The following is a 17,890-nucleotide window of genomic DNA, read 5'->3' on the forward strand; positions in this document are numbered from 1 at the left end:
CATTAATGGTTAATATACTCTGCTTTTATCCCATTTATAGTTCTTATAAAGAAGCACCCTAGAAATTCCGCTTTAATTACAGAAAAAATCCATCAAACAAAAACTTTACTGAGTCGTTTCCCGAGTACTAGCAGCGTTCGCAGTCGTTTACGATTTGTAATAGTAATTGAATTTTCTTCTCCAAGAATAACTTATAGTAAAGTAAAGGTGTTCTTTAAAACGCCTAGACAATACTATTTGCTACATTTTTGGACGCCACATAATCGCGCTACCTCTAATACATTGAAATTAAACTGTCCATTTCAATATTTTGAAATAATCGCATAATTTTTCTTACTTTACATTTAACTGAATTAATCGTTTTTAAAACGATAGCCAGGGTGGCTCAGCACTAGTTTTTTTTACATATTACATAAAAGTTTCGCAGGAAAATTCCCTAAGACTAACATTCTATTCGCTAGTGAAAAATGGGTAAATATCTCCAATCAAAAACAAATCTTTTTATTGACTTGGGAATCATTCAGGGGAGAATTGGTGTTTACCTACTCCCAAATAGCCTCGCTCATGGCGAGTAAACACCTTTTTTCTCCCGATAGATGATATCCAAGTTAGCAGTTGAAGACCAAGTGTGGGTCCTTAGAAGGGTATAACACACGACGGCTGGGAAACAAGTAGTTGAACTAATTCGCCCAGTCACCGCGGGAGAAGTATGGGATGGATGGAGAAAAAGGTAGCGCCGTCGCGAAGTAAGCCCGACGACGCGATGTCTCCTGTGTAAGGATAGGGACGGCAGGAATGGATTGGGGAAACCCCGCGCCGTCATTAGGGGGCGTGGGCTGCCATATAAGCGATACCATAATTTGATGGACCAACAGAAAGGGGAGATTTTTCTATGATGAAGGAAAGTCCTTCAATTCTTCCGTAGAATATGGCCAAGTCAATGAAAAAATTAATTTGTTAAATATTTATCTTTTCCAACTTTAATTTTCAAATGGATTTCCTCATTTTTGAAAAATTTCTCTTGAGCTATGTAGTACCTCAATTAGTTTTTTTTTAATTGTACATCAGTCGTATGATGAATATACAAAGAATTTAGGCAAAAACCTGTAAAAGAAATTTTTGACCAGGAAAATCTCCATTGGTTTTTTCAGCTTTGACGACGTCTCCATATGCCTCAGTGTATTGAGGCCCGAGGGTCTCTTCACGTGCCAGAAGGTCGCGAATTTGAGTCCCACCTGGCTAGGTTACCCCTATCCAGAGCGAGGAAGTTGGTGTACGTTTATTCGTTATATAAAAATTATATAAAAACCCAATGTAAAGGCAAAGTAGTGCTGTTTTCGGCGGTGTGGCAATAAATAAAAAAATACAAGAATTGGTAAAAAATTGTTGAAGTTAGAGCATGCAGCGTACAACCCATAAACACATGCTTACCCCAATGCCCTGAGCTCTCTTGTCCAACTCAAGGTCCACCCTCAAGCCAACCAGGTCCTCGTCGGAATTGAGCGTGATGTTCCCGTACCACACATCGTCCCCTGCCAGGTGACTGAAGTAGGAGAAGACGCCGGGACACGGAGTGGTCATCCTGCGAGGATCGTCTGCAGTCGCTGCACTCTCCACTTTCGCGACCTCTCTTTCGCCGAACACGGCGTTGATCTCGTCCGAATCTACAATGGTCGTTGGCTCCACAGTTGTGGTCGGTGCCGGGGTCTCCGTAGGAAGAGTTGTTTCCGGTCGGTCCGTGACGAAGCGTGTCTGAGGTTGGTCCGTTTCGGTCCAAGACCGTGCCGTAGTCACGCCATCGCTCTCCTCCGCTTTGGCGTCGTCTCCGTAGGCCTCAGTGTCCTGAGGCCCATAGGTCTCGAAGTTTCCAACTCCCAAAGTGGACCCGAACTCGCTCGAAGAGGGGCTGGTGTCCTCAGCCAGCGTGGTGGGTAAGGTTGTGGTCTGTTCCTGGATAGCGGTAAGTAAACTATAAGTAAAGATACTTACCTACTGCCCGTACCAAAATTATAGAGTCCCTTGAATAAACTCTGAAAAAACATACCCTTGAAGGTAATTCCATTGTATTGGTACCATTACTTTTCTTTTTATATCGCGTGTTGATTAACATGTTTGCAAAGTTTTGATTCAACTTGTTAAATATAGATATTAGTACATAAACTAAAAAAATTAGCTGTTTTTTAAGCCTTCCCAAGTAAACCTCATTTTTTAAACGTTGGCCAGCATTAAACGCGCATTGCTAAATTTGATAAATTAATGTATATTATTTATTAAGGCTCTTTCAGCATTATTTTTAAGGTTCATACGTATCCCACAGTGAGAACAATCGCTTTTGTATTTTTTGAAGAAACAACATTTTCTAAGCAAATGTTGCCCATACGAGGTGAATTTTGACATAGCCTTCCGTAGCTTTGATTAAACGTTACTACCTCCAGGTTAAATCAATGAGTGTGAGTGAGAATCTTATTTTTTAGCAATGCATATTATAAAATATTAAACATACCTTTAATCTTATGCAAAATACTCTGCGTAATATGAAATTCTAGGCCGAAAAAAAGGGAAACGGTAGTTAGTTAGCAAAATTTAAGATTATGAAAATCTTAAAATAACCTGATTTTATGAAATTAAAATTATGAATGTAATGCAAACAATATTCCCGTAGGGTCATTTATATTCAGAATATCAAATGTTATGCTTGCAATATGCCTCTATGTAATATGAGGGGTTGAGCTAAGAGGTTAGGAACAGAAATTTATAGAAGATATATAAAAAACTTTGCGGTCAAGAAATGCGAGTAAGCCTCCGTTCTGTGTTGATATCGAGTGGAAAATGAAATGTGCTCCTAAATGTCACGTTTACCTAATTTCTGTGCCTAACTCTGTTTAGAGAAAAAAATCATTATACCCCTCGGCTTCTCGCCCACTCATGTTAAGGAAACCTTATGACAAGCCATGGCTTTGAAGGACCAATTTTGTATAAATGCAAATAAAGGCATTCTGTCAAAAGATTACTCGGGGAAAAAACCTCATTATCCTTTGCCACAACCTACCGTATCTGGAGAAGTTGTGGAAGATTGTGGAGGAGATTGTGGAAGATTCCTTGGAGTAGACACGAATAGGGCCAAGCCATCGTCACCATATTCGACCTCGTCGTAATACGTCTCGGGATCTCTTGGCTTGAATGGTCGCCCGACGCCCACATCTTCGTCCTTGTGAGGAACACGGTTCGCCTCCTCATTCACCGAGGCCTCCACCGGCGCTATCCTATCTGTTAGCACCGCCTCATTCACTAGGAATGCGGTGGAGGGCGTGGTCGCAACATTTTCGACTTCTGCATCATAATGACGAGGATTGGGGATACCAAGATCCAGATTTCGCTCTTCGTCCGTCGTCAGCAGCCTGAGTAGGGTGGTCAGGAGTCCTTCCAAGGTCTCCACCCGGAGTCCCCTGGCGTTCTCTCCCCTCCTTCCGAAGGATCCATCTTGCAGCTCCTCGAAGGCTATCGATTGCTCCTGGTCGTTCGGTGCATTCCGAATGCGAGCCAAGCGTCGAAGCAGGTTGACCAACATGGAGGCGGCCTGGGATTGCTCCAACTGTATGAAGGGGAAAATATGACATAAATTCGATTGGAATCGATAGATAGATGTATACCTAATAATCTATATGCATAAACCTAAAAACATATAACCTAATAATCTAAATGCATAAAAGAGGCTATTTGTTTGTCTGTCCGGTATGCGTTTCCACACGGCTGCACGAATTGGGACCAATGTTAGTGCATAGGTGCATTTTATGTTCTCAAACTTTTTTAGTGCCTTCTTCGGTTGCGTTCGACGCCTCTTTTGCGTCGTTATCTCATAACTGTTTGTTACGTCACGTCATACAACTTCTGTGGATTGACATCCTGCTGGGTAGGCACACCTATTAACACTATCACAGGAGAAAAAACTTAAAGATTACTAAGCCTACATATTAATCGACTCGGTGCAAACTTTTTTTGCTGGGGCGTGCGTTCACGCTACATTTTTGGTCTACGCACATTCATACACATATAAAGATCAATGCTGTCGAAGTGTGTAACGGCTGATCTCATCCGCGGTATACGGAGATCGATACTTATTTACTGTCACCATACCTACTTTTTTTTACTTTACCTAAAAATCATGTTATGCGACCATGAATTCCAATTTTCCCATTCAGCACATATCCTCCTCAAGCAACGCCGGGTGGCCAGCTGGTTAAAGAATAAGATTACACTTGTGCGCAGGGGAATGGCAGGGACGATGTTTTGGGGGGACACGACCCGGGAGGTTGGGGGGGTGGAACCCCCCTCTGGGACAATTGTAAACATTTTTATCTATAGAAATCACATTTTATTATCACAATTTCTCCCATTCATTTTTTTAGGTTACTTGGAATTTTCATTGCTCCTGAAGTTATCAAATGTTTCATTTATATGAAAATCCGAGAGGAAGAACTATTTTTGCTGGGTAAATAAACACCATTTAAAAAGCTTCGTGCATAAGTGAGTGTGTAATTAAGATAATGCCCTAGATATTGCTCTTTATCCAGGAATAGAATGTAGACTTCTACACTTGCCATGCTGTTCGTCATACAGATGGAAAGAGATAACCGCAGACGCACGAAATAACTTTGGATCAGAAATTTTCCAGTTAAAGGAACTGGTTATGTTCCCTACGGCATCAGCGAGTCTTATAAGGACGGATTGTAGGCGGAACTTGGCCTTGCGGTCAATAGAGTATGGATTCGCAAGGCCTTTTGATCCTTTGATAGGATTATCTTCGATATTTTACATAAAATAACACCCCAAGAGAATGGAATCACACCACAATGGTTGCCATCGTAAAACGAGTGAAAATTCTCCAGCTGTCGTGATATAATAATCGCGCTCATTCTTTTCGGAAGAGATTGTCTTTGGCTTGCATGAAATGTTTCTACATTAACAACATAACTACGTAGAACTTTTTAGACCTGATTTGGAGTCACTTCAGTCTTCAGCCAAATAAATCTCTAGATAACTCTTGTATAATTGACCGTTTTGGTTAGAGTAACTCCAAATCACATACACAACTAGTAGCTATTATTGTTAATGCTAATGAAGATTAGTCACCTGAGGCTTTTCATGCTGGCTTGAATCATCTCCACGAGAATGTCTTGGAGGTTGAGTAGTAAGTGGAACTTGGGCACCTGTAAAATAAAGATAGAAGAATATTGAGTGATCTTCCAGATCTTGCACAGCATTTAACAATTTTTTTGCTATATTTGCATATAAGCACACATAGCACAGAAACTATTGTTAAGACTACAGCAAAAATATTAGCCAAAACTCAAATAACAATGGAAAAGTTCACATCTATGTTAAAAATTAGGAATGTCGTATTGTTGACTCATGGCTCTCAGACTTCTAAGTATGCAAAGTGCTATATGGGGGTATATGAAACCAGTATTAAATGTTTCTTGGAATAATATTTTTACCATATTGTCCAAGTAAAATCGGCACATTTTGTGAAGCGTCAGCCCATATTTTTTATATTTTTGGAATATTTAACGATGGTTGAAGCAATTTGCTACGCAAAATCTCAAGAAGACTCAAGAAGAATTTTCCTTCGCCTTGTAGTCAATTTCTTCGGAATTCATCTTCTTTGAAGCAATCGATAAAATATTCATCTCCGTTATTTTCGATTGAATATAAAAATGAAATTGCAGTACAGTAAATCTAATTAATCCTTCAATTAAAAATGATATTAGACAAGAGCATGTTTAGTGCGTGGTCCAGCCCTCCTTGAAACCAAAATAAGGCTTTTTTTTAAAGCTTTACAAGTTCTATAACGTCCGCATCTTAGAACTATCGTGGTAATTCCCCTCCATCTACTAGTACTATCATATTTCCTTGTTTTTTCTGGCTCACATTACATTTAAAATTATATAATACGTCATGTGGTGTGCACCTTTACAAATTTTAAAGAACTTAACCTAATTACTAAATTAAAAGTTACTAGCAATTGTCCACAGATTCTGTCATTTTACAACCAATTTCAATTCATTTTGTATTATATTCACTAGAGGAAAACATAATATTTATTGAAGACAGTAATGTAATTTAAGTACCTGTGGATAATTTCCAATAACTTTTAATACACTAGTGTTGTGGAATTCCAAGATATTTAGCCTGAAAAAACTCGATGCATAACATAATCTTGTATCTTGGTCCCACCAAATTATTTAATCAATATACGCTACTTCTAATTAAATAAAAATAAATAGAGAAAGAAGAGAAGGCAACACAAACGGGCTTACTGAGACGAGGAGAAATGGACGCGCCATGATCCACCGTCACTGACTGCGTCGTCTCCGAAGAAACGAATGGCGAAGAATCGCTCTCAGCGGAGTCCTTTGGCTGCAACGACTCTGGAATAGATTACATCGACTATAATGGGACAGAAACACAATTGTTACCGAAAAATGCGATGGTGGTTGGCGTAACAAGGTGAAACTCCTTCATGATGCACAAAGGTTAAGAAAAGACTTAGCTGTTTCACAAAATAAAATATATTTTCGACCGGTTTCGATACAGCGTATCATCATCTGGCATATATTTTATTTTGTGAAACAGCTAAGTCTTTTCTTAACCTTTGTGCAACAATTGTTACCACTTTCCTTTATACACATAGATATGAATAAACACTAATTAGCGATTAGGTAATTTGCTGGCTGAAATAGATTACAATGGATGGCGTCCAAAAGTCAGCACCGGATCGTGTTCAAACTCCGGTGTAAGATGGAAAAAGAATTTAAAGAAGGTAAGTGATTTTGCTCAAGTGTACTGTTGGCCTTAAAATTCGAGATACAGTGCAACTTGGTTATTACGTCCTGGGCCGTAACTTAAACTCGGGTATAACATCATTCGTTCCTAAGTTCCGCCAAACATAAAATATCAGCATTGATAAAACCTTGGATTTATCATCAATAGATTACAGAACCTCGTGTACAAAGCCTCGAGGAGGGGTGAGAAATGAGTGTGTACCGAAGAATATGAGAAAAAAGGGAACTATGAAGAACAATATGCCGGAGAAGGACCAAGTTATGGTATTAGGCAACCGCAATTGCATGAGATATTTAACGGAGGGGAAAATTGAAGAAAAATCCACTGAGGACGCCTAAGAAATGGTATTTTAGGAAGTTGAACACACGAGGAAAGACATGAGGAAAGTAAAGGAATTAGTGTGGGACAGAGATAAAAAGACTACTGCATGCCAACTCTTAAAGAATAATCCGTAAATTATAACAACCATTTTTCCCATTAGTGAATATGCTAATGATTCTGTTGTCAATTATTATAATACTGAGACATGGAGTTAAAGACTATCAACGAAAATTGTGATTTTCACAAAATATACAGTGATTACTCTTAATCACACACAACTATTCTTTCTTAAGTGTTAAGAATCGTAATAAGGAAGGAGCCCCTTATTTGGTATTATTAACCAATAGCAAAAAAAAAATCTCGAAGTATTTAAAATATTTTTAAAAAATTATGATGGAGTAGAAAAACTGCAATGGAATAAAGTAGTATTATTTGAGTATTTATTTTATAATAATACTCAATTCGCTGAAATTATCTCGTATCAAAATCTTGTCGCGGAATATCTTAGAGATTCACCTCGATAAAAGTGAAGATGAGGATTGTTATGAAATCATGAGGTCTGATTATTTAGACAAGGTCGTTATATCCGTCACAATGAGAGGGTTAGTAGCACGAAGTCCAAATCTGCAAAGGAAATCAGTCGATGACTTCATATGTTAGGAGTTAGTCGCGTCACACCCGACGAGCTGCCCACGGGAGTGAGTTAGTCTGGAAATCACATGATTAGCATGGGGTTGCTACAGACCTTTGTTCTGAGGACATATCAGCCTCCCATTGAAAGTGATGGTTTTCACTCTGGGCGGCTCCCCTTCCGACGGATTGTATTTTACGAAGAAACGAACCGCGAAGATTTCGCCGGGTAAAACCTTCACTTGGTCATCAATGATGGAGAAGTAGGTTTTATCATCCGTGAACACCTCGCCCAGCCATGTCTGGAAAATTGGCAAAATGCAATGGATTAGCAAAGCAGCATCCATTTAGCAACACCTTCTCAGTGAGCATCCACTACCGGTAACTAAGCTATGATATAGGCTGAAAATGAAATTATTACATGTTTTTATACCTATATTCGATAAAAAAGCGCTATTTACCAACATTTTCCAGGTTTAGTAAACTAAACATTTTTAGCTTATAAATAAATGATAGTGTGAAAATTGCGGTCAGTTTTTATCTCGTAGGTAGGCGACTGATTTTTTTAAAAAGATACTTGATGCCGCCCTTTTACTATTATAGCATGAACATGAAAATATTTCTGGTGGCACAGGTTAGAGAATTTGCCAAGGATCCATCCACAAATTTGCCAGATACGAAAGGGCGTCAGTTGGTTTACTAAATGTACAAAATGTGAGTGACATATTAATTTGTTTTTTAGTTTCCCTACATATGGCATTTCTCTTTTGATCAAGTAACATTTTCCGTAAAATGGTTATTCTTTTGTACCTAAATCACGCGTTCATTATGCCGTATAAGTAAGAAAATGTGAAATCATCATTGGCTGTGAATGGTATATTGTTCAATTGGCCCATCTTATCACATATCGAATGATTGGATCAATTTTTTCTCGTTTTTTTCTATTCTCCTCCGAATTCGTGATTAATTTTGTATTTTTAATGTTTTTATTGAGAATTGTTAATTTTTAATTTATTCCACTCTTATACAGCACAAAATATGCATTTCAATATCTAAATTGTTTATCTAATATTAGATTTTTTTAATTACCATAAATCTCCATCAGTCGCCGATTCAGACTTACAAATTATGGCAACAACAACTCAGGTTAACCTTCGGGGTTCCTATTACCACATTATTATACCATACTCTTTCCATTTATTGTATACATATGATTTGTATACTTTACTAAGGTAGAATAAATAAAATTATTATTATGATTATAATTCTATTGTAATTAATTGTTTTAAACGGTCAAAATCTCATTGGAAAGCGGACAATGAATGCTGTACTCACCCCAAGCATGTCGGCGCGTTTATCGAGACGAATGCTGAGGTCGATGCCATTGATGGGTTCGACCACTGGGAAGGAGACGACGCCGTACCATCGGTTGGTCTTGTTGTTGTTGGTGACGCCGATCAGCACGTCGGGACAAGGCGACACGACGTGTGGGGGTCCCCGGTGACTCACCTCCGACCGCCGCGAATCCACGTCGTTGACACCTCCGAATGTACCCACGAAGCTCGCCGGCGCCACCCCTTGAAGGACGCCGAGGAGCATGAGCAAGAGTCCCGTGAATCTACCCATCTGGGAAAACATTAAATTATCGTTAGAAATCACCATTCTTTTTACTAAAAATTTTCTACAGTTTTCAGTGAGTTTTTCTTTATGAAAAGTACGACTTCTTTCCAAAATATTCCAAATTAGTGTCATGTTGAGTTGAGAAATTTTCTCGTGATGTCGCAAGTTGACATTTTTATGGCCTATTGCAGTTTGATGCCAGGATTTAGACTAGGAATAGGTATTATAAAACTATTTTGAATTTTTACGAGATTATACCAGTAGCAGAGATGACAATAAGTGCTATGAAAACCTGTGTCATATTCCACTTTATTTTCATTTCTATCCTCAATTCCTTGTACTTGCTTATTTTCCGGCTTACGTCTTTTCGTGTATAGTTATGAGAGAGTGGCACTTCAATATCAATTTTATAACAAGTTCTATTTTTCTCGTTAAGCAGCATAATATGTATCATTAGTCTATTATCGACAATGGTTCTATCTGTTTGGATGGACAAAACGTAATAGAGTTAACTTCCTTAAATTGCTTCCAAGCACACTTTCGGTGTGGTATTTATTATGTGGGGTCTTGATATCTAATTATTTTATCATTATTATTATTATTATTATTAAATTATTTAACATATTAGGATATGTTTTCATGGAGTATTTACGAAGTATTCCAGCAGTCTCCCATCCCTTCACGGACTTCCCTCTTCGACTAACAATAAGGTCTACTACCTATTCTTTTAAAAAAGTCCTATTCTGTTCATTCCTCTCCCTCGTTTAACCAACATTCGACCCTCTAACACTGTTTTTATCTTTAGATCAACAAAAGAAAAAGACTGGGAAATCCGCAGTTTCTTCCATTGGAACGACCTTCGTTTCGACATGTCCACATCTACAAAGTTGTAGCCAGAAAAAAAAAGTTCGTCGGATTCATTTGGAGTGGTAAAAATTTTCGAGATGAGGAGTACAATATGTATAAAAAAGTTTTCATTCACTGCCGTTGTTTTTTGTTTGTGAGGAAATTTAAATTAAATTTATGATTAAATCTGTCATAATTATTGAAAGCTGTCTTTTTATTTTATTTTTGCATTGCCTATTAAAAAATTACATTGTCATAATTTGGAGTCTTTAAACGATAGCCTTATAATCAAATTAGCATTTCATAAGGAGCGGCGAACGTAAGATACCTATCTGCTATAATAATATCGAATTGATTAGTTAAAAATGTCTATTGTTTAACCTCAAGTTTTTTTATATTCTTCTGATTCCTTTATTTTATTTATTTCTATATCACCTTTTTACACTTAGTGTTTGGATAAAGCAAATTAATGAAAACTTAGGATTTTTAATTGAAAAAAAAATCTGGTTCCAGTAATCTGATTCTTTTTAACACCTTTCTCGAACGCTCCACGATAGACGCCAGCGTTGTGGGGACCCCCTTATCTCGGAGCCGTGGCGAACGCCGACCCACCGACCTAGCCAGACCGCCCCTGACTAGCAGATACATTTCAGATAGTGAAATTCCAGTATGGCTTGAGCCAAATGCCGTATTCATATTACTGTAGGAATAAATAAGATAGGGTATGTTATATTCCAGAGAAACTGTCAAGACGATGAACTGCTCAAAGTAAGCAGATGTTCACGTCGCTTTTCACCGCCATTGTTTTATCTCCTTCGAAACCCAATAATCGCTTATTCTCCCCCTTCCTCCGCCTACTTTTCTCTCCAATTACAGCCATCCATTCAGCACCATTATTTCAATTCCCTTGCCTCGAGACGAATTCGTAAATATTCATGAACTATCTCTTTCACGCCTTCCACCCTATCAACCCTCCATCGTGATGAGTCACTCCTCCATTTGATCACATTTCAGATCTGCTCCAGACTCTTCTCGTTTCACTCCGAGTCACATCCGTTTAGCCACGGTTTACTAGTACCAATGTTTATCGCGCAAATACAACTTACAATGAGTTCATAAATTCTGCCTCGAACGTGTTGAAATAATAGATTTATGGGAAAGGTTATATTCCAGTACATTTTATTATATTCGCACAAAGAACTATGTATATTACATAAACATTATTGTAGAACTATGTAATATTGCACTTGTTTCCAAGAAAGCTTTAAGTACACATCGTGTGTTCCATCTTTCCGTCACAAAAGGATGATAAGGCAACAGATTGATGAAAAAGAGCACTTACGATGTCAATCTTTCCTCGAATTTCTAGAGATTACGTCAGTTTGCGAAAACGGTGTGTGCAAATTGCAGCTTTCACAGGACTATCATGGGTTTTAGTTTTTATATAGTTTTTGTCCATTCTGGCACTATCTGATTAGAATCACTAATATAAGTTAACTTCCGTGGGTATTTAGCTTTTCTCTCGCTGGCAGTGTATTTCTCCTGTCATTCAATGTAGAGTGAGGCAGAAATGTATAGGGAGATCATTTAGGGAGCTCATACTTGCCCACTTCCAGCGTATCTTTCAGATAGGCAGTGATATAGTATCTGCTAAATTCTATGCTGCATCTCAATTTTACTAAATATTTTAATATATAACTGCCATTGATTACATTTTTATTATTTGTAGTCATGAATAATCATTAGACTACTTATCATAAAATGTCTCCTAAATTATGAAAGAGTACCGGAAAAGTTATTGAATTTCAACGCGAAATTTGTTCACGCAACCTGGTTAAGGCTTTCATAAAATAATTTCAAACTCCCAATTTAAAATATTTTTTCCAAACGCATTGAATTAGGGCCATTCGATTTTGAATCATTCTAACAATATTACCGCCACATCCATTATTTTAGCCGCAATAAGGCGAACATGTTAGCATGGACACTTGAACACTGGTTGCTTCGTGTTTATTGAGATCTTTAGCGCCATTATTCACTTTCTGACTCTGTTAACTCTTAAGGAAATGAAATAGGAAACAGATTCTGATTCGCTGATTTTTTAGCTTGACGCTTGACCTTGGTGCGTACCTTTGCCCGAAAAAATAACTTATCCCCGAAGTCCACCGTTAAGGCACAAGGAGATCAACAACGTCACACCGGCCTCCAGCTTCTCGATTTAAATTGGCCTTCCTACAGCTGTTTCCATTCCCCTCGATAAGTTTGGTATGCGTTGAGAACAGGGGCGGTCTGGGGTGACCAGGGGCTCTCAGCTACGGCTCATGATGGGGCCCTGCTTACCAGGAGATTCGGGGGTGTGTCCCCCCCTGGAAAGTTTAGGAAATTGCATACCCGGAAATGGATTTTGACGCTATTATAATATATTTTTATATTAATTATAGCTCTTAAAAACTTGATGAAAGTTAATAATAAATTAGCAATTTCGTAAAAAAATGCTATGAAAAGTGATAATTTAACAACCTATAAAATTGTTAGAAGCTGGAATAAAAGTGGGAGGAATGATGTTCAAATCAGTGAGATTCGCGGATGATCAGGCGCTGATTAGCCAGTCAGCGAGGGGGCTTCAGGCTCTAGTGGATGCGTTATATGAGCGTTGCGAGGAGTATAGGATTAGGATTAATCACAAGAAAACTAAAGTTATGCGGTTTTGTAAATCATCACGAGCGAGGAATGTGAGACTTAAGATAAAGGTGGGTGGTGAAAAACTTGAGCAGGTTGAGCAATTCAACTATTTAGGCAGTACGTTAGAGGAAAACGGATACAGTAGTAAGGACATCAGGAAGAGAATTGCATTAGCGAAGGAGGCGTTCATGAACAGGAAGGAGCTTCTAAGAGGATCGTTATGTAAGAGTTTAAAGAAAAGGTTAGTGAAGAGTTTGATCTGGAGTGTTGCTCTCTACGGTGCGGAAACGTGGACACTGAGGAAAGAAGACGAGAGAAGATTGGAGGCAATCGAGATGTGGGTATGGAGAAGAATGGAGAAGGTGAAATGGACGGAGAGGAAAAGGAACTACGAAGTGCTGGGTATGGTTGGCGAGGAGAGGCAGCTTTTAGATGAGATACGGAGGAGACAAAAGGTACGGATGGAGTTAGTGCTTAGCGGGGAGGGGATGTTGAAAATGGTGTTAGAGGGTAGAATGTTAGGGAAACGAGGGAGGGGAAGGAAAAGAATAGGATTTTTAGATAGATTGAAAGAAAGTAGGCCTTACTGTGAGTTGAAGAAGGCAGTGCTGGAAGGAAAGGGAGGTTCCCAAATCACTTCTTGCGTACTCCATGGAAACCTACCTTAATCGGTAGAATACTATAATAATAATAAAATTATACTGTGTAATGGTTCTATTATCTACTTAGTGAATTTGCATTCTGAAACCTTTAACCTTTTCTAATGACCCTTGCAAAAACGCCGAAAATTCTATTTTATCTTCTGACACCTTAATTCTATTAATTTCTATATACAATCTTCTTACACTGAGTATGTTGTAAATGAAGCAACCAATGAAAACGGAGAATTTTCTGATTGAAAAAAAAAACTTTTGTTCAAGTAATCTAAGTCTTTTTTTAGTACACCTTTCATATGCGCTTCACGATAGACACGAGCGTTGTGGGGGCCCCCTAAGCTTGGGGCCCTCCGCGATCGCCGACCTCGGCGACCGACCTGGCCAGACCGCCCCTGGTTGAGAAACTCGTACGGAAACAACTGGTCGTGCAGAGGCGGCAAATCCTCGCGTCCATGGTATAAAACATGAACATACATACATTTCTGTGGTGAAAAGACGTTTGCTACCGAAATAGATAATTGCCGGCATTAACTCCATTGCTTCCTTTAAGCGTAATAATTGTAACTAATTATTTCGCCCTCAGGCCGACTTAAAGCCACATTTGAAAACCCGCGTTTTAGATTTTTAGTACCACTTTCTGCCGAGTAGTGGCGCCACGACCACGAGTGGGATCGTGTGCGTTAAAAGCGGATTGTTTGGGGTCATCTGCCATTGGCTCGATGAGCGTCCATATGTATGTGCATGGTATAAAACCTTAGAGTGCCGGGGAGCGCTATCGCGCCCCTCCTATCTCTCGCGAAAAGTGTCAGGAGCGCTATCGCGCTCTTCATGCAATGTCACTCTTAGATGCTGATAGTTAACCAATCATACAATTGTCAATATTCATTTTATTTTAACATTAACTATTTTCTTTACATTATAAAAATTACCCATATTACCAAAAATCCGTCAAATAATATAATAAAAAGTTGAAACCACATATTATAAGGATTTCCTAAAGTTTTTGAACATATACCTTTACTTGTTTTTGAGACCAATTTTTTTCCCTAACCTACTGCAAAATCAGTAAAAATGCCTCGTTAATTTTTGCATAGTAACTAGAAAATCGGTTGGCACTGAAAGGGTTAAGGGAAGTTTATGGAAAACAAATTAGCATTATACGCATGGATCACATACCGTGAGATTTCAACACCCATACGTCAATAAAGGCGTTCGTAGATAAATTAGCGCAGAAACTCGTGAAAATACTGCGAAAATCTGCGTGAAGTTTGGTCTATTTTAAGTTAACGGGAAAATTAGACTGAAACTTTGGATCTTGCCGTATTCATTTTTTCACACGCTCTGCCAGGGGCGTCTATCGTGAAGCGTACGTGAACGGTGTAATAAAAAAGAAATAAAAAATTTACTTGAACCAAAGCCTTTTTTGCTATTATAAAATTCTGCTTTTTCATTAATTTTCTTTGTTTATAACATACTCAATGTAAATATATGGTATGATAATAAATAAAATAAAGGAGTCAAAAGAATAAAAGAATCAGATTCTTTTTGAAAGGATCATTCTAAAAGCTTACTTTGGAGTTTTTTTTTAAGATTTTTATTATTGAATTTTATTGGCTCTAAAATTCTCACTTTTTACAGTATTTTTTTCTGATGAAATTGCTATTTTCATTAACTTTTATGTGGTTTTTAAGAGCTAGAATAGCGTTAAAATCAATTTCCGGGCATGCAATTTCCTAAAATTTTCCGGGGGAGGACCCTTCGGTATCCCTCGGTAAGGAGGACCCCATCATGAGCCCCAGCCGAGGGCCCCCAATCTCCATAGACCGCCCCTACGCTGTTTTTTAAGTAGTTAGTAATTTAATTACTTTTTACCGTGTATTTTAATTATTTGTTACCGAGAATCGTAGAATAAGACTTCTCGGAATGAACAATAATATTGCTTCAATACGGAATCGATCAGTTAACTCAGGAAAATATGCGAATAAGAAACAATTCAACTCAATTCAAGATATTTTTCGTTAATCCTAGCCTTCGTTTATTGCTAATATTTTATATAAAACGGCTACAAAATATATAAGGCTAGAGAACACTAAGGGATGCATTTGCGAAGTTCCATCTCGGGTCAATTACCAATTTTATAATAAGTTCACAGGTTTTCCAATGCTTTTTACATGGCAACACACTTACTTTACGATTTTCACATTTCAAACATGAAAATTACCCAAGCCATTCCAATGCCAATGATAAAATTCAATACTTTAATGAGATGCAACTAATCGCGATAGTTATACAATAAGTTCTCATTCATAGAAAAATAGAGGGACTTTCAGAATGAACATTCGGGAAAGAAAGTTTGAAAGAAATGAGATCAGTTATTTGCATTTTGTATTCTCAAGCTAGCAGTATTTTTTTCCATTCAATATTTTTTGGAGGAATAAAATTTTATAGACTTTAATCACAGCCTAACAAATTTCGCGAGGGGATTTACTTCAAGTGATAGTGATAACTTCACCACCTTATTAATCAAGATTTTAAAGTTTCTGTAAAATTCGATGATGAATGATTTTTTTCTGACAGATGGCGGAATAATTAACAAGAACAAAAGTTAGAACAACCTGAAGTGTGGACCTAAGAGGTATTGATATTATTTATAAAAAGTCTTAAAGGACGCAAAAGGCATCATCAAAGCAACTGCGAAACATTAACATACTTAATGAAAAATATTTATTTTTTTATTTGCTCAATGCGGCATATTCAACTTGTATTTGGTACCGATGGGGGAGTAGTTATCACTAGTATTAAATCCAGACGTAATTAAAACTAAAATGAGTAAAAAAATATCAAAAAATTTCCTTTTTACCTCACAATGCAACTAAAAATGCTGCTCTAAGTCTTCTCTAGGTATATTAAGTCGCCTTCTCTACTGTCATCACTTTTGGCATATTCAAGTGCATTCTTACATATCCAGGTTGGTGCTTCCAGTTTTGACGGAAATCTCATCTCCATATCAGAATAAAATGCAAAATGCTAAGTTTTGAATTAATATTATTATTTAAGAGATCAAATAGGTGGACAAGGAAAGGTTTATCCACTTCTCCCTTGCAAGTTTAATAAATGGATCCCTCTATTTTTTGACTTCAGGTAATCAAATGTTTTCATTTATTTTTAGACACCTCCACCTGTGGATCTAGCATTTTAGCTCTCGGAAAAGCGGTTGGCCTCAAAATACGTACACATGAATTCCCACTTTCCTCTTGATTTTGGGCTCTATATGGACCTCGGCGACCTCGTTCGTTAAGCATGCGTCGTATGCCCACGCATCAAAATAATTCGTTATTTACCTTTCGTAATCGTTGTTGAGATTAGTTGGCATTTAAATTTTTCACTAAATTAGCCTCGCAATGCTCCCAGGTTTCCTCTAATTTTACTCTTCAAATTGTAAAAACTTTACATACTTTTTACGTACAAAGATATATCGATGGATAAGTTCTAACAACACGTATCTCAAAAATAGCAACTTTTCAGGAGATCAAAAAAAACATTTATTTTTTTTAATTGTATATGATTTTAATTTAAATTAAAAACCAAAAATATATAAAACTGAAAAAGAAGCATACATTTTCGAACAAAAAGTTGCTATTGCTTGAATTTTATTCTTTATTAACAGTATTAACTCAGACTGGCCAAATTTTGAGATACGTCTTGTTAGAACTTAGCCATCGATATCTTAATTTTGTACGCGGTTGGATTCTCCGTAGTCGAATATCTATCGTAAACTTTTGCCAACTAATTATTCTGATTGTTTACATGCACATATATTGCTATATATTTCACATATACAGCTTAAAATGAATACAAGACTTCAAGTTTGAAACCATAACTTATGCATTATAGGCCCTATGGTGGATAATAATGAGCAAGAATCAGAATGCATCATATTTCGCCAGTGCTGTTACTTCCAACGATTAATATGGCTTTATCTTCGTGAAGAGATGATTATAAAATCTGAATTTAATATTTCAAATACTTCGTATAAAGAGATTTAATTTATGTTATTTTTCAATATTATAAACAGGTGTCCAATAGAGAAGTGGCGAATCACAATGAGCTGGCATCGGGAGGTACAATAATCCGCAAGTGCTGATTTTTTTTAATTTTCATATGACTGTATTTTCATAATTATATAAGTTTCAAAATTAATTTTGTATTTCGTTTACCGAAAAAGATTTAATTTCTATAATTTTCAAAAACTTTTCTCCCGATGAAAGAAAAAGGGAAAGCAGTTCATAAAG

At 37.4% G+C, this 17,890-nt stretch overlaps 1 protein-coding gene across 1 annotated transcript in view; it reads right to left on the reverse strand.

Annotated features, from left to right (window-relative positions):
* LOC124155871 overlaps window positions 1-17,890 on the reverse strand; it is a 53,650-nt gene that overhangs the window by 16,185 nt on the left and 19,575 nt on the right. Inside the window, exons 2-7 of the mRNA XM_046530029.1 lie at window positions 9,130-9,420; window positions 7,910-8,096; window positions 6,318-6,428; window positions 5,131-5,207; window positions 3,050-3,592; window positions 1,432-1,950 (exon numbers count right to left, since the gene is read on the reverse strand). Coding sequence (XP_046385985.1) covers window positions 1,432-1,950; window positions 3,050-3,592; window positions 5,131-5,207; window positions 6,318-6,428; window positions 7,910-8,096; window positions 9,130-9,420 — 1,728 coding nt within the window. The remainder of the gene's footprint in view (window positions 1-1,431; window positions 1,951-3,049; window positions 3,593-5,130; window positions 5,208-6,317; window positions 6,429-7,909; window positions 8,097-9,129; window positions 9,421-17,890) is intronic.

The sequence above is a fragment of the Ischnura elegans genome, chromosome 3 (assembly GCF_921293095.1).
Source record: "Ischnura elegans chromosome 3, ioIscEleg1.1, whole genome shotgun sequence".
NCBI lineage: Eukaryota > Metazoa > Arthropoda > Insecta > Odonata > Coenagrionidae > Ischnura > Ischnura elegans.